We start from the raw sequence: 23,852 nt of genomic DNA, 5'->3' as shown, positions 1-23,852 counted from the left end.
ACCCAGAGTGAAACTGGTACCTTCAATGAGGGTATCTTTTTGCCACATTCAGAAAAATATTGCCTGAAGAGTTTTTTCGCCACATTAATTCACCTTTAAGAGAGCTTAAACTGTTATAAAATGGTCCATTGTAAGCAACTTTGAAAAGACCAGTAACATCAAAAAATTTTATTTAACAATTCGTTAGAATACATTGAAAAAAAAACCCACTAAGGCAAATTAAACTTTAAAATCGCAAAGTCTTTATTAAGTTTCCGAATCTGCACTTGCGCTCCTTTTCAGAAAACGCGACACAGCGGCGATCCATCATACGGCGGTTGATTTCTCCTCCCTGGCTATCTCCTATAAGGAAGGCAGGGAGGAGAAATCGAGTGCCGCACGATGGATTGCCCAATCGCTTTCTGAAGAGGAGCACAAGCGGAGTTTCGGTAAGTCATTTCTTAATAAAGACTTTGTGATTTTTTTTAAAAAAATGGTGATGTTACTGGTCCTTTAAGTTTTTATATTTTTACAGTTTTTGTTCTCCCATTGGAGTGTAATGGGTGTAATTTTCATGGTGAAACTTGGCGAAAAATGATCATTACTATTAACATCTTCAAATAGTTCAAGGGACCTCTGCCATTGAATTCTACATAAACTTGGCTGGTTTTAGGTGGCGAATATTCAAATTTGAATTTTTGAAGGATCTGACTGTAATTAATCTCACATTCTAATTTAAATTCGATTTGGTGGTTTAATGTTAGAAATTGTGAGTTTTGACTAAAAATTATTTAAAAATTCGAATTTACCATTCGTACCTGTGTAAATCTGCCCCTAAATGTTAAAATGAAGGTGAACTATCCCTTTACAGACAGAAATGTCCCTGGGATTTCCCAATCTTATTTGTAAAAAAAAATAAAAGTAGAATAAACTATACTTCATACTGCACTTTTAAAGGTAAGCTCAGTAGGATGGTAAAAAAAAGGCTTACATTATTCTTTTTATGGTCTTCCTGCTTTTCTGTCTTATCACCTGGTAGCTCTGTCATGTCACACAAATTACTGACAGCTCACAATATACAAAAGTTCAATAAAAGTCTGTTTATAGGTATATCATTAAAGAAATAGACAATACAATAACAGAGTTTTCTTATCAAAGATAGTAATAAGCAACTGACACTAAAGTTTTATGGTAGCACAGTGCATAATGCAAGTTCAGTAGTAGAATGAGAAATACATCTGAACACATCATACAGAAAAACTTTTTTAAATGGAACTTGCAGAGGGAAGGTGGTTAACTAATAAATAAAAAACCCCTCTCAGCCTGCATAATAATTGACTCCACTTTTAACAAAAAAGATCACAGTGGTATGTTTTCATTTCCCTACTGAGTACTGAGGTGTTTTCTGAACAAAGATTTTTAGTGAAGCAGTATTCAGTTGTATGGAATTAAATCAAATGTGAAAAACTGGCTGTGCAAAAATGTGGGTACCCTTGTAATTTTGCTAATTTGAATGCATGTAACTGCTCAATACTGATTACTGGCAACATCAAATTGGTTGAATTAGCTTGTTAAGCCTTGAACTTCATAGGCAGGTGTGTTCAATCATGAGAAAAGGTATTTAAGGTGACCAATTGCAAGTTGTGCTTCTGTTTGACTCTCCTCTGAAGAGTGACAGCATGGGATCCTCAAAGCAACTCTCAAAAGATCTGAAAACAAAGATTGTTCAGTATCATGGCTTAGGGGAAGGCTACAAAAAGCTATCTCAGTGGTTTAAACTGTCAGTTTCAACTGTAAGGAATCAGGAAATGGAAGGCCACAGGCACAGTTGCTGTAAAACCCAGGTCTGGCAGGCCAAGAAAAATACAGGAGCGGCATATGCGGAGGATTGTGAGAATGGTTACAGACAACCCAAAGATCACCTCCAAAGACCTACAAGAACATCTTGCTGCAGATGGTGTATCTGTACAACGTTCTACAATTCAGCAAAATTTGCAAAATCTGTATGGCAGGGTCAGGGCCGCCATTAGAAATCACGGGGCCCCGTACAACAAAATTTTTGGGGCCCCCTGGGCCCCGCCCACACTGACGACCAAGCTCCGCCCCATATCCCGCCCACATCGCAGTTAAAAGACCACACAGACATCAGCGCTAAAAAAGTAACCCCCCCCCCCACACAAGTTGTAAAAAGCTATTGATGGTCAGGGCCCCCTTATAAAAAAAAATTGGGGCCCCAACAAAAAAAAATGTAAAAAAAACTAAAAAATAAACAAACATTGGTGGCAGGGGCCCCCTTCTAAGTTAAAAACAAATTGGGGCCCCAAAAAAAAATTTGAAAAAAAATTAATTTTTTTTTGAAAAAAAAAAAAAACATTGGCGGCAGGGGCCCCCTTATAAGTTAAAAACAAATTGGGGCCCCAAAAAAAAATTTGAAAAAAAATTAATTTTTTTTTGAAAAAAAAAAAAAACATTGGCGGCAGGGGCCCCCTTATAAGTTAAAAACAAATTGGGGCCCCAAAAAAAATTTAAAAAAAAAATAATTTTTTTTGAAAAAAAAAAAAAAACTGGTGGCAGGGGCCCCCTTACAAGTTAAAAAAATTTGGGGCCACCAAAAAGAAAATAAATTTTTTTTTTAAAAAAAAAAACCCAAAAAAAACAATGGTGGCAAGGGGCCCCTTACGAGTTAAAAAAAAAATTGGGGCCCCAAAAACAAAAGTTTTAAAAAAAAGATTGGTGGCAGGGGCCTATAGAATATTAAAATAATACATTGGTGGCCAGGGGATTAAAAAAAAAAAAAACACAAACTGTACTTCAGTACTTCAACTTCGCCTCCTTTCGTGACTTCGGGTCTTTTCACCGCTTCAGGACTTCGGCTTCGGCTGTTTTCGTGACTTCGGGTCTTTGCGCTGCTTCAGGACTTCGGCTTCGGCTGTTTTCGTGACTTCGGGTCTTTTCGGCGCTTCGTGACTTCGGGACTTCGGCTTTTTCCGTGACTTCGGGTCTTTTCGTCGCATCGGCTTCGGCTTTTCGGCACTTCCGCATTCGGCACTGAAGAGGCAAGACGTACGGCTCGGGCGCTCGTAAGGGGGGCCCGGATCTTCAAAAAAATGCAGCGCTGCCGGGCCCCCCTTCATGCCCGGGCCCGGTACGCTTGTCCCCCCTGTCCCCCCCTGATGGCGGCCCTGGGCAGGGTGATGAGAAAGAAGCCCTTTCTGCAATCACGTCACAAACAGAGTCGCTTATTGTATACAAAAGCTCATTTAGACAAGCCACAGTCATTTTGGAACAAAGTGCTTTGTACTGATGAGACAAAAATTTTGTAATTTGGTCATAACAAAAAGCACTTTGCATGAAGGAAAAAAAACACCGAAACCCAAGAAAAACACCTGCTACCGACTGTCAAATTTGGTGGAGGTTCCATCATGCTGTGGGCTGTGTGGCTAGTTCAGGGACTGGGGCCCTAGTTAAAATCGAGGGTCAGATTAATACAACCCAATATCAACAAATTCTTCAGGATAATGTTCAAGCATCAGTCACAAAGTTGAAGTTATGCAGGGGTTGGATATTTCAACAAGACAATGACCCTAAACACATTTGGAAATCTACAAAGACATTTATGCAGAGAGAGAAGTACAATATTCTGGAATGGCCATCACAGTCCCCCGACTTGAATATCATGGAAAATCTATGGGATTATTTGAAGCAGGCTGTCCATGCTCAACAGCCATCAAATTTAACTGAACTGGAGAGATTTTGTAAGGACGAATGATCAAAAATACCGCCATCCAGAATCCAGACACTAATCAAAGGCTATAGGAGACGTCTAGAGGCTGTTATATTGCAAAAGGCTCAACTAAGTATGTAATATCTCTGTTGAGGTGCCCAAATGTATGCACTTTTAAATAAATTTTGTTATGATGCATATTGCATATTTTCTGTTAATCCAATAAACTTTATCTCACTGCTGAAATACTACTGTTTCCATAAGGCGTGTTTTATATTAAAAGGAAGTTGCTACTTTGAAAGCTCAGCCAATGATAAACAAAACTCCAAAGAATTAAAAGGGGTTCCTAAACTTTTTCATATTACTGTATGCGTCCACAGCTTGTGTTTTACTGTTTAATACAAACTTGTGAGCCTGGCTGGGTTTCAGTTGTTAGATTTGATTCTGGATTCCTGGTGTAACTATCATATAAAGCCCTAATGCAAGAGGGCTTCCTTGCTAGATATAATGGATAGTGCTGTTGTCCTTATTTCCATGAATAGTAGATAAAGATAGATAGTAGATAAAGATATGGCCCAACTAATTTTACTTTTGCGTCTGTCTCTGAGCTTGGAGTCATGGTAACTTATTTTGTAGTGTCAGTTACCCTTAAAGCTTTGTATTTATGTTAAAAGGATTCTGGAATGCATCTTTTTAGAAGATGTATTATTATACTCTACTGTAGGCGTACAATATTTTCATAAACATATATAAGCGGTCAGGCCCCACTGGGTCCCATATATCCTTATATAGGTATGGGACCTGTTATCGAGAATGCTCAGGACCTGGGGTTTTCTGGATAATGGCTGTATCTTAAGTCTACTAGAAAATCATGTAAACATTAAGCAGCAGATTTACTAAGGTTCGAATAATAAATTTGAATTTTCAAATTTTTTTGGAAAAAAAACATTCTAATTTAAAAACAATTTATAATTTAAACCGCCAACTCAAATTTTAATTCGAATGTGAGATATATCACATATCAACCCTGGAAACAGTTTTAATTCGATACCTCACCACCTAAAACCTGCCGAATTCATGTAGAAGTCAATGGGAAAGGTCAGTTGAACCATTTAAAGATGCTGGCCTTCCTGACTGATTCGAATTCGATTCTGATTTTGGTTCGTTCTTATTAGATCGAATGTTAAATGATCGAGTTTTTTCCTTAAATAACCTCCCATTCCAGTTGTGAGTACATTCTCATTTATTCAAGTTAAAAAATTCACATAACTTCAAAATTTGACCTTTGATAAATAACCCCCAAAAAAAAACAAATAGGCTGATTTTGCTTAACTAATTAATTATATCTCAGTTTGGATCAAGGTACTATTTTGTTATTACAGAGAAAAAGGAAATAATTTTAAAAAATTTGAATTATTTTATTATAATCTAGCCTATGGGAGATGGCCTTTCCGTATTTCTGAGCTGTCTGGATAACGGATTCCATACCTGTATCCATATATCCTTGGCCCCCCAGCCTGCCAAAGCTATAGATGTATGAGGGTTTTTTATGTTAGATTATCTTATTTAGTGGGTTATTTTCTAAACTCCGATTTAGGGGCAACATAAAAGTTTGTCCCTATTCTGGCTTTATTATAAGCTACACCTTTAGTTGTTGGTTCTTTGTACTATGTGTAGTAAAGGAAGCAGTAAAACACACAACTCCACCAAACAGCAGTATGTAATTAAAAATGCTGTATCAGAAATATTGAAACATAATTCTCCCCGTGATTTTTTGTTTTTAGATCAGTGACCTCCCCTTGGAGCAGAACAGCATGAGCCCAATAAGCAGCTCACCGTCTTTTAACAACCTCCACAGCATAAGTAATGATGGACAAATGGACAGGGAGGAGCCTCTGCTACCAAAACTCACCTACACCAAGTCTATGATCCTCTCTGATTCAAGAGCTGCAAGGGTAAAAGAGCATTATTGTATAAGTATTGACAGATGAAGTGTGAGATTTTAGCCTGCAATGAATATATTACAAAAAACAACCCTATCAAGCGTGTGTCCTCAAATGAGAGCTGGTGAGCATTAGCAACAATTTGTTAGCAAAAGTTGTGGCAGTTGTTAAGCAAGAGCTGGAAGACTGCATTTACCCGCGGTTCGGGCAGGTTCGGGCCAACCTCGCATCCCCCCTTTCCGGGTCGCCGGAGGGTGCTGGTTGAGCTCTTCTGACTGCTCTGCCCACCTGCGACCTTACAAATGGCTGTTTCCGACTTCTGTTTTTTTTTATAGACGTGCGCCTGCTCACACAGCCCTTTTTGTGACGTCATGGGCAGGCCGGGTCGGTGCGGGTCTATAAACACAGAAGTTGGGCTCAGGCAGGCGCGGGTGGAGGGAGGGCGGGTTTCGGGCGGGTGTGGGTCAGGAAAAACCTGAACCACACATCATTACTTCCTACCTGTTGCATTTGGGAACAACTAGGAACAGGCAATTATCTGGCAATTTAGCTACAAAGCTTTTCTGAAGAAAGGTTTTGGTGGCAAGACAGTGATCAATGTCACAACATGCTTTCAATTATAATAACTCATCACTGTTCCCTCTAAGTGTGTGCTTTGTGCGTGCACACACAAATTTTGAGGCCAGCGTACACAACAAATTGTGAACTTTGTGTGAAAACACAAAGGGAACATTGCTTGCATGCCACCCAGATGTATCCCTAAGGTGCTTGAAAGTTCTCTCACTCATAGCTGGTGCTAGGTGGGGGGGGCGTGTGCGCCAGAAAAGCCTGGCACGGGGACCATGCGGCCATGGGGCGCCACTACCCTAAATCCGGCCTGAACACACTTTGATGGATAAATTGCTGGTACAAACAGTACCATGTTGGTACTAGCAGCCAATCGTGTGATAGTCTTTACATGGCATGATTGCTCTTTATGGTTGTAAAGAAGATTATTTTGCATTATCTTTTATTACATATTCGATATTCCAAAATAACCCATATATTTTACCTTTAAATTCAAGACTACAATATACTTAAACACCTTCTAGGAGCTGCCAAAGCTTTAAACATCTAAACATTATTGCCTTTTTATGGGAGAGCATCCTTCATGTCTTGTAAAACAGGAATTATTTTTGTTGAAAGACTAGTGTAATATCCAACACACAGTTCAGAACTTGCACGACCACATTCCAAGAAGTAATCAAGATGGACTGAAACTTGTTCTGTACACAAATGTTGGTTCTACTCGTTAATAGGTATTTGTTATGAATACATTGTTAGATGTTTCTGTTATTTTTTCTGCTTCTGTATATGTATTTGCATTGCACTGTGATTTGCTCTTCTGTTCACATTGACTATGGCTAAAAGTTTTCTCACCATATAAATGTAATTTCCTCTGCAGTCAAACCACAGGAGGAACCTCTCACAAACTAATGTTGACAATTATAGTCATACAACGTCAGAACTGCAAAGGGTCCCAGTGGTGACTGTCCTGGATGTTCCCCATGTAAGCCTAATTATATAGATATAAAAGTACCCTAGAATAGTTTAACTGCACATACTGCCGAGGACATTCTAGGTGCTGTAAATGAACCTAAAAGCTACAAGCTAATAACACTGCAGCACACAGTGTTGTTCATGCTATGTATAGTGATGGGCGAATTTGTCCCAAAATTCATGAAAACTGCAAAAAATTCACAAAATGTGAATTTTGATGCTGGCATGAATTCGCTGGTGCCAAAATCGATGCACGCCTATTTTGTCCAATTTTATTGAAGTCATTGGGCATGCGATAAATTGTCTATGGAGTCAAAATAGTCACCGGTGTCAAAAATAATTTCGCACATCAGGAAATCATCATTCATGCATTAACTCAGCAGGTCTGAGTTGGAGTATATTTTTATTTGGACTTTTAACAACATCAGAGTTTTATAAATCTTGAAAAATTTTGTTTTTTGCCTTTAAAAGTCTGATCAGAAAAAAATCAAACTTTAATAAATAACCCCCTGATTGTAAGTAGTCATTTATTTTCCCTTAGACCAACAAAAAAGTATTGGGTCATGTAAAAAAAAAAGTTTTCAAAATGTTTTCAATTTTGTAGTTACATTTTTTCTTGTATTGATAAATAAGGGGAAATTACCCATGCGGATTTGGTTGGAGTATATTTCCTAAAATATTGAGATAATTTCAGATTTTGATAAATAACCCCCAAATTGTCAAAGTTCTTTTGCCATATACCAAACCGCTATAGGGCTGAAATATCTGCAGTTCAGCTCAGAGTGTATATTTCAATACATTATGGCACCAACTCCCAAAAACCAGATAACCTTAATCAAAAACTCTCTCTTTTTGTGTTTATATAATGAGCAGATAGGACTCACAGGAAAATAAACAGATGGTCTTAAAAAAGATACAATTTTCAATAAATTAAAAGTTCAGAAATATTTTCTGTTTTTTTCAGATCTGATTTATTGATCTTATAGGTCTTTATAGAACAAGATTATAGCTATAGAATTCTTTGCGATCATATAGCTATATCTTTATTTTTCAGGAGGTGGAAAAGGCAAGCCAGTTAAACAAGACAAAGATTGCTGAAGGTGGAAGGAAGCTGAAGTAAGTATTTGACATTACTAACAACATTATTTATCTAATTTCCAAACTAAAACAGGCAGCAAGTGAGAGGCAATGTTATGGGATCTCTTATATAAAATGATTGGGACCTGGTGTTTCCTAGAAAAAGGATCTCCCTATAATATGGAACACCATGCCTTAAATCACTTAGACTGGTTAACTTTTAGTATGTTTTAGACAGAAGTAATAGAAATATGTGTTTTATGTTTTTTGATATCTTATTTCTGAATTATTTTCAGGGTCAGGTTTTAAAGTAGGAATAGAAGAACAAAGTGGTTTTAGAAGTGTAAGATAAATGATAATCAAGAAAACAGGCAAAATCCAACAACAGCAAAAAAATATCTTGGGGCAAGCCAGTTACTGGTTTGTAGGGGCTGCGACTCTGTTTAGGAACAAAAATAGACAAGTTCTTGTATCTGATTACATTTTTTTTCCTCCAAGAAAAAACTGGACTACATCTTGGGTAGTTTTGACAGGAAACAGCCTTATGTTTTACAAGGATCCAAAAGTGCTGGTACCTTCTGGTTGGGTAAGGACTGTAATACTTGCACTATTATTGTGAGATCAATGCTAAGATTTTCTTTCCTTGAATGATGGCTTATTTTGAAGAATTTAGTGCATATATTTTACACTGTGTGCTAAACTGCCTACAGAGATTGCAGTCATGAGTAACATTCAGGGACACCTTTACAAAAATTAAAATTGATGACCTTAAAGAATCCCTACAAGTTCATATTTTGTCATAGTTATTAAAAACATTACTGGAAAGTAGATGCCGGAATGTGTTCAACTGATTTGAGCAGTCAAACTCCATTATTCTATGTGGGGTGTTAGAGCACAGCATCAGCACTGATCTTTAACACCAGTCCAGATGGTTAATTCCCGATGCAAATTAAGGGGAGGTATAAATGATTCTGATAAACTTTTTTCAACTTTAAACATTGCAGCAGGCAAAAGGCCATCTGAACTAATTGGTATTTTGCTTTTTAAATTGAAATTACTGCTTGATAAATACCCACAGATCATAAATCTATCCCTTGCTGTTTCAAAAAGTACAAAGATTAGTAGTAATTGCTAAACCTAAAATGTTATAAATTTTCTCAGTAGCATCAGTTGCCATTGAGCATGATCCCTGACTTTAAAGGGGTGGTTCACCTTTAAGGTAACTTTTATTATGTTGTAGAACGACCAATTCTAAGCAACTCTTCAATTGTTTTTCATTATTTATTTTTATAGTTTTATAGTTATTTGCCTTTTTCTTCTGACTCTTTGCAGCTTTCAAATGGGCGTCGCTGACCCCTTCTAAAAAGCAAATTCTCTGTAACGCTACAAATGTTTAGTTATTGTTACTTTTTATAACAGATCCTTCTATTCAGGCCTCTCCTATTCATATTCTTGTCTCTTATTCAAATCAATGCATGGTTGCTAGGGTAATTTGGACCCTAGTTACCAGTTTGGTTCAGATGCAAATTGAAGAGCTGCTGAATAAAAAGCTAAATAACTCAAAAACCTTCAATAATAAAAAATTAAAACCAATTGCAAATTGCGAATTTTATTATCATTTTAGGATAGTGGTCATTATTTTTGGTGTACTATTTAAAAATAAATGATGAAAGTAAACTGCTCCTTTAAGCTCCAATCCTTTAAATTCAGTTAATTCAATTCAATTGTGTTAAACTATATTATTTATATGTTATATTTCACAAATATGTTTTTTTTCATTTGGTTTTAGAAACCATCCAATAGCAAGCCTGAAAGCAGCGTGGACCTCAGAGGTGCAACAACTGACTGGACTCAGGAGATGTCAAGCAAGAAAAATGTAATCCATGTAAGTCAAGATAAACTACTGAATTATTAAATATTGAACATATATCATAGTGTATGGATAGTATCAGAATAGCTATGGGCTCATAGCATAAAACAGCCAGGGTATGCTGAATAAATTAAACTCTTTCTATGGCTTACTGTGCAACAAGATATATAAATATGGTATGGGATCCGTTATCCCAAAACCCATTATCTAGAAAGATCTGTATTATGGAAAGGCCGTCTCCTATAGACTTCGTTAGACTCAATTCAAATTTCAGAAGATATTTCATTTTTCTCTGTAATAATAAAACAGTAACTTGTACTTGATCCAAACTAAGATATAATTAATCCTTCTTGGGCTCAAAACTTTTCTGTTGGGTTTATTTATTGTTTACATGATTTTCTAGGTGACTTAGGGTGGCCATAGACGCAAAGATCCGCTCGTTTGGCGACATCGCCGAACGAGTGGATTTTTCCCCGATATGCCATTAACGAGCATGGCTATACTGGGGGTAATCTGAATGTACGGCCGTACGATCCGATTACGATGCGCAATGGGCTCCGGTGGGATGGGTCGGGTCAAAATCAAACCTGTGCGATCGACCACATGACCGATCTCTGACGGACGAAAGATGTCGGCACTTACCACACACGATCTGAAAATCGTACAAATCCTCGATTCGTACGATAGGATCTGTGCGTCTATGGCCACCTTTACGGTATGAAGCTCCCAAGTAAGATCCATTTTCTGGAAAACCCCAGTTCCAGAGCATTCCGGGTAATATGTCCCATACCTGTATGACTTGAAATACCCAAAGACATTGTTAACATATAAAAAAACGATATACCTGTATTAGAAATACATACATATTATATTTTATTATACGCATGAAATTTGGAAATCCCCATGCCTTCAGAATGCTATAGTAAGTCTTTAAAGTACTGTTTGCTATAAAGTATTTAAAGTAACCACCAATGTGAAAAAGAACAATAACTCTATACTACTGAAAACCTTTCAGTTATAAATATATTGGTAACAGAGAAACATCTAGTGAGTCTTTAACTGATAAATCAAAACCTGACATAAACATACGAAGGCGAGGTTAAGTGATTAGAAAGGAAACAAACACAGTGTATGTATATTAAACAAGCTTGAAATAATTATATAAAGGATTCCTTCAACATGGATTCTAGCTCACTGTAACTTTATTCTGAGCTCAAAAAATGTAAGAGGTGGCAACTGTACTGATTCTTTTATCTTTTATCTGCACACTGTACAGCTTCGCATGGTGACAGGGAATGAGTACCTTCTGCAGTCTGACAAAGAACTCTTAATCCAGGAGTGGTATGATGCCCTACAAAGAGTCATTGAGAGGCTGGTAGGTGACTTCTTTAAAGAACACATTTTTCAGTACAGTATAATTGTTAAATGTATGCGCTAGGTTGATCTATCTTAACAAGCCTACTGCCCGCCACGATGTACTTCCTCTTCCTCCGGTGCTGTGGGTTCCTAAGGCGCGAGCGGTGCACCTCTGCTTCCTTTATAGGCGCATTCGTGCTGGCGTGGTTACGTCAGCACGCAATGGCGCGAACTTCAAAGGGTATAAAAGGCGCATTTGGGCTGTAGATCATTGCCCATTATAGGTTTCTTCTTGCAAATTCCTGGGTGCGCTACCTGTCTGTTATCTGATTACCTGTTGTGACGCCTGACATCCTGACTTCTGTAATCCTGACCCTGCCTGGTAACTGACTCTTCTGTATCCATATCCCTTCTGATCTCCGGGTTTGACCCTTGCCTGTCTGACTCCGCTTGTACTCTGCCTGCCCCAATCCGGCCTGATTCTGCCTACGCCTTGTACTGTAACCTTTTGCCCAAAATACTTTGCTTTACCATCATGCCCCTTTGCTTGTCCAGAACCCTTAGCTTGGCACCTCTCTTATTAAGACCTGGTGGCATCCGATTAGCCGAGGTGAAAGGTGGCTGTTAAAGACAGAAGCAATAACCGTGAACAGGGTGCTTAGCATTGGTTCTGGATTTAGGGTGCCGACCGTGACAAAAACTCGGCGTAACTTGTTGGCACTATATGAATAAATGATGATGATGAAAACAAGCAATGAATTATTTTTAAATAAAATATATATTTTTTCACTAACGAACTTGTCTATTATTAAATCAAATCAGGACAGAGAAAACCCACTGGATGACATCATTTTAAGAAGAGCAGGCAGTGTGGAGGTCCTGGATGGGAGTGGTGGGGAGGAAGAAAGTCCACTAAAAACCAACCGGAAATTCACCTGTATGTATTAGAATGTTGGCTGAAGGCTACTTTTTATGGACAAGCCAATATTTTTCAGTATGATAAAATATTTGCCAAAAACAAAACAGACAAACACGGCTCAATATATAGAAACAGACTGAGTGAAGGCAACACAGCCTAGTGATCTGTTTTATGTGTCCTATTCCTAGTATCTTGGGTGAGTTCGAATCCAGCAGGCTTAGACAAAAAGAAAGTGAAAACAAGGCTAAAGCAACTGTTGGTAAGGAGACCTCCACTGCAGACTCTTCAGGAAAAAGGCCTTATTAAAGGTAATAACCATTTGCTTTTGAATCTGGCCTGCATGCTAAGGATCAAAAGCTAATTAAACAGTAATATTCCTTGTTGTCCCCTTAAAGTCAACGGATTAAATGTAAGAGAGGTGTAAAGCAGGAGTTGGGTTTTGGCTTTTATATTAGACACCTATGGGCAAATTCACTAAGATTCGTAGTTGCGCCAGGCGTAACTTCGCCGCACTTCGCCACACTTCGCCAGGCGTAGTTTCTCCAGCGCTTCGCAAATTCACTAAAATCCGAAGTTGCGCTCAGGGGTAGCGTAAGGTTGCGAAGTTGCGCTAGCGTTGATTCGCTAAGTAAAGCGAAGTTACGCTAGCGAAGGCTAATTTGCATACGGCGCGAAATTCAAATTTCAATGGAGGAATACGTATCAGCACTACAAATGGCTAGAAAACCTTCAAATCATCAAATAAAAATTTTATTTTGCCCTACACATGTGCCCACTGTCTAGGTAAGTTGCCATGAGTCAGGAAATGTAGGGGGGAAGGAGGGGAGCCCCAAAAATTTTTTCGATCTTTTTCAGCCTATCACCCATAATGTAGAAAACACTTTTTTTGAAACAATCCCTATCTACTCTATTGCGCTTCGTCTGAGGTGGCGAAGGAAGTCTAGCGTAAAAGGTAGCGTTCAGTACACTGCGCGCGTTAGTGAATTTGCGTAGTTACGTCGCTAGCGAAACTTCGCCAGGCGTAAGGGTGCGAAGTAACACTAGCGAAACTACGCCAGCGTTCGTTAGTGAATTTGCGCAGTAACGAAAATGACAAATGCTAGCGAAGTAACGCTAGCGAAGTAACGCTAGCGTTCGGCGCTTCGGCGCTTAGTGAATTTGCCCCCATGTCACTCCAGCCTTCGGTAATATTTTTGGCTATCTAACTATACAGGGTATTAGAAATATTTTTTTATTTTGCACTGCCTATCTATTTACCCAATTTTTATTTATACACTGAACTGTTCCTTTACCAGAGCAATTCACCCTGTTCTGTCCATCCTGTCCATGTACCTAGAAGTGTGAGGCTCCACCTATGGACACAGTCAGCTGCTCTTGCGCTGTGTTTACCTTTTACCTGATGGCTGCTCATAGGAGCAGATTCCAAGGAAATGGAATCTCTTATCTGAAAAGCTTTGAATTATAGGGATGCTGTCTCCCATTCTGAACAAATTATTCAAATGTTTCTGAGGATTTCCTTTTTCTCTATAGTAAAACATTGTAGTTTGTAATTAAAGGTAACTAAGCTGCATGAATCCAAATTGGTGGCAAAACAAGGCTCTAAGTATGGAGATCCAAATCATGGCAAGCCCCCTTATCCAGAAAACCTCAGGTCATAAAATAGAAGCTGCAGAATTCCAACCTTTTTCATTTTTAGACTCTTACTATAGCATAGAGAAGGCTTGTTGATAATGGACCAGTTTCAAATCTATCATGTTATTTATCATGTAAAAACTTACATTCTTAGATTCAATTCAGCATGAGAAGTGTTTATCACGTGAAAACTCATGCACAAGGTTTGATTTGAGATGCAAATTAATTCAGAAAAACTTTTCTCATGATTTATCACGTGGAAACTAATCAATTAATGGAAAAAATCTTTTCTCCTAATTCAGCTCCAGTTTTTTCCCATAGACTTTTTATGTGATAAATCATGAAATAAGTTTTTCTGAATTGAATTGCATCTCACATTGAATCTTGTCCTTGACTTTTCATGTGATAAAATGCAAAAAGGAAAGGTTATGTGAGTACTCCATGGCTAAATACTAAAATACAATGAAAGTGCTACTGATCTGGCCAAATTAACTACAGACATAGAGAAAAAGAATAGAGATTGATCAATGCACATTCCCTGGTCCACTGTCACATAAGTAATCTATGCAGATGCATGTATTTACAAAGACAGGAGTTTTTTAATTACAAAATTATGATCATAAAATTGATAAGACACCATACCACGTCAAGGTAAAACCCATATTGCAGTGCCTAACTATTTACTTATGGTCATAATAAAATAAAATGCTAAAGCCTCCCAGCATAAAAGCATTAGGGATTAGTCCTCCCCCACCATTAGCTTTCAAAGGAGACAGATAACCTAGCATTGGTACCGCTTGTGGCTTTTAAGGGTCAGGACACATGCTCAGATTCGGGGAGATTAGTCGCCTGGCGACAAAAAATCTCCTCTTCTTTGGGGCGACTAATCTCCCCAAACTACCTCCCGCCGGCTAGAATGTAAATTGCCGGTAGGGTGGCACTCGGAGCACTTCGTTTTCCGAAGTCGCCAGAAGTTTCCTCATGAGGCAACTTCGGGTGACTTCGGAAAATGAACCGCTCTGAGTGCCATCCCGACGGCAATTTACATTCTAGCTGGTGGGAGGCAGTTCGGGGGGAGATTAGTCGCCAGGCGACTAATCTCCCTGAATCTGAGCATGTGACTCTTAGGGGCAAATTCACTAAGATGCGAAGTTACACCAGGCGCAACTTTGCCGCACTTCACCACACTTCGCTAGGCGTAGTTTCGCCAGCACTCCGCAAATTCACTAAAATCCGAAGTTACGAACAGGGGTAGCGTAAGGTTGCGAAGTTGCGCTAGCGTTGATTCGCTATGTAAAGCTAAGTTACACTTGCGAAGGCTAATTTGCATACGGTGCCAAATTCAAATTTCAATGGAGGAATACGTATCAGCACTACAAATGCCAAGAAAACCTTCAATTCATCAAATAAAAATTTTATTTTGCCCTACACATGTGCCCACTGTCTAGGTAAGTTGCCATGAGTCAGGAAATGTAGGGGGGAAGGAGGGGAGCCCCAAAAATTTTTTCGATCTTGTTCAGCCTATCACCCATAATGTAGAAAACACGCCAGCGTTTTTTGGGACTTAGAAAAAATTTTGACTTTTTTTGAAACAATCCCTATCTATTCTATTGCGCTTCGCCAGGTCTGAGGTGGCGAAGGAAGTCTAGCATAAAAGGTAGCGTTCAGTACACTGCGCAAGTTAGTGAATTTGCGTAGTTACGTCGCTAGCGAAAATTCGCCTGGCGTAAGGGTGCGGAGTAACACTAGCGAAACTACACCAGCGTTCTTTAGTGAATTTGCGCAGTAACGAAAATGCCAAACTCTAGCGAATTAACGCTAGCGTACGGCGCTTCGGCGCTTAGTGAATTTGCCCCTTAGAGAGAAAGACTCTCCTGTTTCTCACTGAAGTGACTATTTGGGCCAGATTCAATCCAAAGAGAAAAAAAAGTGTATCACGTGAAAACTCATGGAAATGAGGAAATTAATTACAATTCAGAAAAAAACATGTGTCTCATAGTTTATCACATGAAAACTCTATTGAAGTCTATGGGAAAAAACTGGAGTTGAATTTGGAGAAATGTTTTTTCTCCTCGAATTGAACCTTGTCCATGAAATTTCATCTGATAAACCATGAATTGAATCTGGCCTTTTGTGATTCACTCAATTGAATCTGTCCCAAACCGTGAAATTAATTTTTTTTTTGATTTTTTTATTGTATTGCATCTGGCTCTATGGGAAAATCTAGCAATGAAGTAGAAGATACATTTTCTCATCAAATTTAATTTGGCCCAATGTTTAGAAACTTTGCTAATCAAGATGGCAACATATAAAATGCCATAACTTTACACTGTTGGATAATATTTTTTCTGTTCCACAGATCAGGTTTTTGGATGCCGTCTGGATGCTCTTTGTCACAGAGAGAACAGTACAATTCCAAAGTTTGTGTCTATGTGCATCGATGCTGTAAATGAGCGAGGTATAAATACATTATTTGTGTATTATTGCCATTGATTTAGTAAAAATATATTTGATCCACTCCACAGTTGTTTCCATATAAATACACTTTATTTTTACTGCTCTTATTGTATAAACAACTTCCTGTGTTCAAGGTACTACAGGTAGGGGATCAGTTATCTGGAAATCCGCTATGTAGAAAGACTGCATTTTATCTAAATAATTTTATTTAAAAAAAACTTTTTAAAAATGATTTCCTTTTTCTCAGTAATAATAAAACTTTACCTTTTACTTGATCCAAACTAAGATATAATTAATCCTTATTGGAAGCAAAACCAGCCTAATGAATTTATTTAAAGTTAAGTAGACTTAAGGTATGAAGATCCACATTACAGAAAGATACATTATCCGGAAAGCCCCAGCTCCAGAGCATTCTGCATAACAGGTCTCATAACTGTACTGAGCATTGCTTTGTTTTGATCAAAGCAAGTGTCCATCAGCCAAGATTTTGAATGATTTGGTCCACTGAAAGTTTATAATAATAGTTTTGAACTTGTAAGGGGGGTTAAGGGTTAATGCCCCGCCGTCAAAATGGATATCCACACGATGGTAAAATCACGAACATGAAGAATTTTTATTGGTAATGCTTTCCAGTATCCATCAACTTTGTACAGTCCATACACAGTCCCATGGGTTTCACTTACTCCCTTCCTTGCAGAGCAATCACTTCCTTTTACGAACCCCTCACACGAAATCACTTGAGATACAGGAACACCCCTTTCCAAGGCGACTTACCAACTTCCTACTTCAGTCGGGCTGACACCACAGCAGTGCACCGCTGACCTTTTAGGATAGGAATTTTCCACCTTCTGGTCCTACCAGTCCGGCATACGTCCTATGCCCCTCTGGCCTACTCCAGATAGGATTTTTCTTGCGCCCCTCCTTCAGGATGTTCGTGTTCCCCCTAACACTCCAGCCCTCACTGGCAAAGCCTTGGCTCCTAAGCCACTTACTCCTGGGGTCTTGGCTACCCATTCTAGTGGTCCACTCACTATCTATAGTACCTAGTACTTTTACAGTAGCCCTGTCACTATCTACTTTTCTTCAGAAGCATCCACTGAACACCCATTACTGTGTTTCACTCCTTTAAATACTATCCCTAATTAACCATCCCCTTAACATTCACTGTATATGTGCTTTTAACATTTCCCTATCATGTACTGTCCTCACTGCAGTGCATGTGCCTTTCCTTAATTCACCACATGAAATCTTTAACATTCACCTGCACCCTGTGGTGATTTCTACACATTACAGTCTCAACATTATAAAACTTCCAATCACTTCAACATTTAACACTTTCAATCATTTCAACAATACTTTACAACAAACTTACCAAAATGACCATTAAAAGTTGTTTTTAACTTTTTATATTTGAAAATATTTTGATATACAGGTATAGGATCCCTTATCCGGAAACCCGATATCCAGAAAGCTCCGAATTATGGAATAGCTGTCTCCCATAGACTCCATTTTATCCAAATAATCCAAATTTTTAAAAATGATTTCCATTTTCTCTGTAATAATAAAACAGTCGGTTGTACTTGATACCAACTAAGATATAATTAATCCTTATTGGAAGCAAAACCAGCCTATTGGGTTTATTTAATGTTTAAATGAATTTCTAGTAGACTTAAGGCATGCAGACCCAAATTATGGAAAGATCCGTTATCCGGAAAACCCCAGGTCCTGAGCATTCTGGATAACAGGTCCCATACTCGTCATAGTATATGTATTGCCCTTTTGCATTTCCTGGCTTTGATGAAGACAATTCAGGCCTTGACCACAACCTTTTTATTACATTCCTTAGCTTTAAAGCCAGGTCTGGATCTGCTTAAACTTGGCATGCTCGATGTTCATGAATGCTTACAGGAAAAGAGGGATGCACCGAATCCAGGATTCGGTTCAATTTTGTTCTCCTAATAGAATGACACAGCCATCTGATTACCCTTCTCTAGAAGGGAAGTTTGTGTAGCCTTATTGCTATTATTGCAGTTGGATCAATTGAGCAGACCGGGCCATCTCTAGTCATCATTACAGTACAGGAATATAGGACAAGCAAAAAACTGTTGTCCTTTGTAATGTTTAATACTAAGAAATAGTTATCAGCTAGTCAGCATAATGTATAATACCTGTCACTAAATCGGTGAATTCTAAATGATACTACTTTTTCCGTCCACAGGTCTGGAGGCTGATGGAATATATAGAGTCAATGGTAACTTGGCGACTATACAGAAACTGAGATTCATTGTTGACAGAGGTAAGGCAGAGATTCCCAGATTCTAGTTCATTAGAACATGTATTAACTTCAGTGTGTAATGTTAGAATACCATATAGATCCAGTAAAGATTTTTTGCTGACCTGTAGCAAATCAAACTGTTTCAACAAAACAGTAATTCATTAGTGCTTTGTAACAGGATAAAATTAAAATATGATTTATATAGGTTTTTATGGCCAGAGTTATGCAAATCCACTTTCAAATATATATAATTTCCTTACACTCTAATATCCTTGAAAATACTTGTAGGCCCCCAACAACCAATTAGGTATAAAACCTTTTGCAAAATCCTTGGAATGCACAGTACAGTCTATTTCAGGATGCACTTGTGTTAAACACTTAGGGGCACATTTACTTAGCTCGAGTGAAGGATTAAAATAAAAAATACTTAGAATTTCAATGTATTATTTTTGGCTACTTCGACCATCGAATTGGCTACTTCGACCTTCGACTACGACTAAAAATCGTTCGGCTATTCGACCATTCGATAGTCGAAGTACTGTCTCTTTAAAAAAAACTTCGACCCCCTACTTCGCCACCTAAAACCTACCGAATCTCAATGTTAGCCTATGGGGAAGGTCCCCTAACAAATTTGTGATCGAAAGAAAATCGTTCGATCGATGGATTAAAATCCTTCGAATCATTCGATTCGAAGGATTTAATCGTTCGATCGAAAGAATATCGCTAAAACCGTTGACTTCGATATTCAAAGTAGAAGGATTTAACTTCGACAGTCGAATATCGAGAGTTAATTAACCCTCGATATTCGACCCTAAGTAAATGTGCCGCTTAGTGTTATATTGTGTTCACTAATTTAACTGTTTGGTTAAAAATGTCTTCCCCTAACAAAGGCTGTTGCTGATAAGAGCAGAAATCTGCCTTAATCTTTCCTTTGTAATTGATCAGTAGCCCCACCTGTTCTCTTGCAGAAAGGGCAGTAACAACGGATGGACGGTATCTATTCCCGGAACAGTTGTCTCAAGGTAGCCACATAGCTTTTGCATTGTGGCTGTGTCTGTTAGTTGGAATGTCCCCAATAACCATTGCTTTTGCCTTGCTTTCCCTAACTAAATGCATTATTGTCTGTTACAGTATGCCTGAGAATTCTGTATAACTACAAAGCTTTGCACCAAAACATATTGCATCGCTGTGCATATTCTGCTTTCATTAAGCTTGGACTAACATCCTTTAGTTCTTAAGGAATTATACTGGAATTAGTATTAGGTTTAGTATTTAGCTGGCAATACATATAAAAATCTGCTCATTGGTCAAAATGCAGGGCCAAATTGGGCAAACCTGATCATGCTGTGGGCCTAAGGGTCTATCAGACAAGCACATCAATGTCACATCAAGGCACAGATGCAGTTCTCATCTGATGGGATTTTTCAAACCTGCCTGTATGTACTTTTATACCATCTGATCTCTTATTAACAAGCACACACATCAATATACTGACTATATTGGGCCAGATTCAATTCAGTGAGAAAAAGTTATCTTATGGTTTATTACATGAAAGCCAAGGAATGAGATTCAATTAGAGGAGAAAAATACTTTTCTCCTAATTCAGATGCATTTTTTTTCTTGTAGGAACCTATTTAACTGAGTTTGTCTAGCATTTAAAATACAGATTGGAAATTCCCAATACATCTGAAAAGACATTACATTCTGTATAAGTCTTTGGGAAAAGAGCTTTGGGGTTGTATCTGCTGTGATATACTGTATACGTTCTTATTATAACTCCGACCTATATCACATAAGTTGGCTGATAGCACCAACCGCTGTTACACTGAGAAGTATGTGGTCATCAAATGCTTTCATGTTGTTTGTCCTGGTATTGCATTCACCAAGCATCTGAAAAGGTTGCTATTCTCTCTTCAGGGAAGCAAACAATATAATTAGAAGTTTATGTTCTGAAATTGAGTGCAGTCATATAACTCCCTATTAGTAGACCCTGCAACTGCCAAGGCCCACAAAGCATCCCTCATCCCTGCCTGCACTAATGCTTACTGATCCATTGTCAGGAGACAAACACGCGGCTCCAAACACGGAGAAGTCCGGACCAAGAAGGAAGCTCTAGGGTTAAGTTCACGGTATCCAAAGGGATCAGGAACAAGCGTAGTCAGGATTCAGGCCATAGTTCAAGAGGCAGGCAGCAAAGAATCGTGGGTCAAGGGAATAGTCAATAGTCCAGGAATCAATATAATAATAACTCTGAACATTCAGGAACCCCTTTTATTTAGAGTTTTGTAGCCAGACATGGCGTGATGACGTCACGTGTCTGTGTGCCAGTGTCAGTGCGCTGGTGCCGCTATCCATGTGGTGGCTATGGGTGCCGCCATCTTGGACGCTGCGCTGAAGATGACAGGAGCGACATCGGGCGCTCCTGACATCCATTAACTCATAGGAGTGGGAGGGAGTAGGTCAATGTAATATGACAGCTTTTAACAGCTTTTTTTTAAGTGGGGGGGGGGGGGTTTGGTTACACAACAAAATGAGTCATGAAAAAAACCCCTCCAAATTTTGTGTAGTACATTGATTTTTTTACTCTGTATTAGGAATGCACTGAATGTAGGATTTCGTTTGTGATATAACTTCCTTCAAATCACACAACTTTTCTTCACACAAACAAGGTTTCTGTGCACTGGGCATGTGGTTCTTTTTACCCCTTTCTTGCCGCAATTTGCATATGCAAATTAGTTTCTGGATTAAGTTTAAGATATGGCTGAATACTATTTGAAAGATTTCGGATTCAACCAAATCCCAAAATAGTGGATCAAGTGCATCCCTACTCTGTAAAGAGTGTTTCCTCATGGGCTTTCCATATTTTGTAGATAGAACAATATCACAGAGAACAATATCAGTTCTTGCTGCTGCCTAATGAAATCATGAATGCGTATGCCCTATACTTGTAGGTATCTAGAAATCTTTCCACATCCCATTCTGTTCTGTGACCTTTTAATTTCTGGTTTATTTAGAGGAGAAGTTGGACCTCAGTAGCAGTGATTGGGAAGATGTTCATGTGATCACAGGGGCTTTGAAAATGTTCTTCCGAGAGCTTCCCGAACCCCTCATTCCATTTGGCATGTTTGAGCAGTTTGTAGAAGCAGTTCGTAAGTAGGCACTCCGCTTGCTATCACTTATTACAATAATAAATATACAGTATATACCATATTCATTTGTTATGCATCAAGGTAAGATAATCTGTCTATTTCTATAGCAGGCCCTGGCTTCTTTCCACAAGTTTATGTGAGATATTTCTAAAGGGGGTTTATCCTACTCAGTTGTTTGGAAGGACATCGCAATTTTAGCTCACTTTGCTTTTAATTTTTCCTGAATAATGCAATTGCAATCACATTTAGATTAGCAATCAGCCAAAATGATTGGGGACCCACACGCATATATAAAAATAGAATGTGGACTATGTTATAGTTGTTATAATAAAGTTTCAAGTATTTAATGATATTAAATATCCTCAGTACAAAATAAAATAAAATGTTATTTCTATCAGCAACTTAAGACTCTACGCAAGCATCGCTCTTTTGTCTCCAGATATTATACTTGAGGCTTTGTAGGGGAGGGATAACATTTTTAGTTTTAACTGGGGACATTGCACAGTTTTCTTACACTTATCCAGTAATTTGATATCCAGGAAGCTCAGAATTAAGATTGTATCAAATACAGGCAACTTATTGATAAATGTGTGATTATATAGACTGATCACTTTTTCATCTTTGTCTTGTCAACCAACCTTAACAAACTGAAATAGCAAAAATGCACTAAATGGCTCTATTTACACTTGTATGAAAAACATCTAGCAATTTTTTAAAATAGGGGCGCAGAAGAATATATAATAAGAGTATGCTTTTAAACTGTCATTCATTGCTTCATCCATTGAGCATTAGTAATACTTTAAAAAATTGATATGAATAAATACAAACATTGTTTGGTCTGAAAGTATCAAGACCTGTGTAAATGTCAGCCAGGGGCTAATACACAATTATATTCTGCATTGTTTACATAGATAATGCTACTCAATGTGTCTTATATTCTAGATCATGAACAGCAGAGAGAGTGTTGACCCCCTCACCCCAAATATCTGTCATAAGGCCTGGGCCTTGCTGTGCTTTATGAAGGAATACCTTTTGAAACATTTTCTAAAAAAAAACACAGGGTTATTTTGCAATGTATATTGTTTTATTGATTCATAACCAGTCACTATACTAACAGTAATGCAGTAAACCCTACAGAGCTAAAAATTTTACATTCTTTGTACAGAAATTCCAGATCTTGATGAAAGGATAGAAACTATTACAGCGCTAGTGAGTGTCTTGCCAGAGCCTAACCATGACACATTGAAGCACATACTATCTCATCTAAAAAGGTAAGAATGAAATACCCCTATCCCTCACTTGTAAATGATTCTTTACCCAGTGGCCAGGCTCTCTACCCTTACTAAAGGGGTTATTTATTAAAAATCAGGAATTTTCAATACTTGTTAAGCAAAAAAAAAAACCACAAAAAAATGTAAAATTTCAGCATCTAAATGCTTGCAAGGTCATATCCTACCCAAAATGTAATTTATTTATTCAATTCGATATTTTCCCAATTTATTGTAACTTGTAAACTCACAAAAAAATAGTAACATTTTATTCATGCGAGTATTTTTTTTTAAAATAAGGTAACCTTCATGTTTTTTAGATTGTGAGTTCATGTGAAGTAGAAGAAAAACCTCTAAAATTACACAAATCCTAATTTTGATAACTAGAAGTATGGACACTAGTAATGAGTGAAATTTTTTGGCAAGCTTCGCCACAAGAATGAAGCCCACAGACTCTGATGGGTGAAAAAAATTGTGGTGCATCAAAAATGTGTTGTGCATTTTGTGGTGCATCAAAAAAAATTGTCGCCCATTGACTTTCAATGCATTTTAGCAAATTTTCACAGTTTCGCTAATTTTTGGTGAATTGAAACAGGTCAGATTCGCCCGTCACTAATGAACACAAATGGCAATCATCTACAGCAAAATTAACATTTTATCATAA

At 38.1% G+C, this 23,852-nt stretch overlaps 1 protein-coding gene across 5 annotated transcripts in view; it reads left to right on the top strand.

Annotated features, from left to right (window-relative positions):
* Positions 1-23,852, top strand: part of arhgap9.S (Rho GTPase activating protein 9 S homeolog) — a 62,946-nt gene that overhangs the window by 28,772 nt on the left and 10,322 nt on the right. For 4 of the 5 annotated variants that reach the window (XM_018250078.2, XM_041584420.1, XM_041584421.1 and 1 more), the window contains 13 exons: positions 5,488-5,658; positions 7,091-7,195; positions 8,240-8,301; positions 8,761-8,848; positions 10,052-10,147; positions 11,409-11,507; positions 12,311-12,425; positions 12,596-12,715; positions 16,399-16,497; positions 18,715-18,792; positions 19,740-19,793; positions 21,786-21,920; positions 23,086-23,191. In XM_018250078.2, the coding sequence (XP_018105567.1) occupies positions 5,488-5,658; positions 7,091-7,195; positions 8,240-8,301; positions 8,761-8,848; positions 10,052-10,147; positions 11,409-11,507; positions 12,311-12,425; positions 12,596-12,715; positions 16,399-16,497; positions 18,715-18,792; positions 19,740-19,793; positions 21,786-21,920; positions 23,086-23,191 (1,328 nt within the window). The remainder of the gene's footprint in view (positions 1-5,487; positions 5,659-7,090; positions 7,196-8,239; positions 8,302-8,760; positions 8,849-10,051; positions 10,148-11,408; positions 11,508-12,310; positions 12,426-12,595; positions 12,716-16,398; positions 16,498-18,714; positions 18,793-19,739; positions 19,794-21,785; positions 21,921-23,085; positions 23,192-23,852) is intronic. The other variant, XM_041584419.1, reaches the window with a different exon arrangement.

This window comes from Xenopus laevis, chromosome 2S (genome assembly GCF_017654675.1).
Source record: "Xenopus laevis strain J_2021 chromosome 2S, Xenopus_laevis_v10.1, whole genome shotgun sequence".
Lineage (NCBI taxonomy): Eukaryota > Metazoa > Chordata > Amphibia > Anura > Pipidae > Xenopus > Xenopus laevis.
This window is presented reverse-complemented; position numbering and strand designations above follow the sequence as displayed.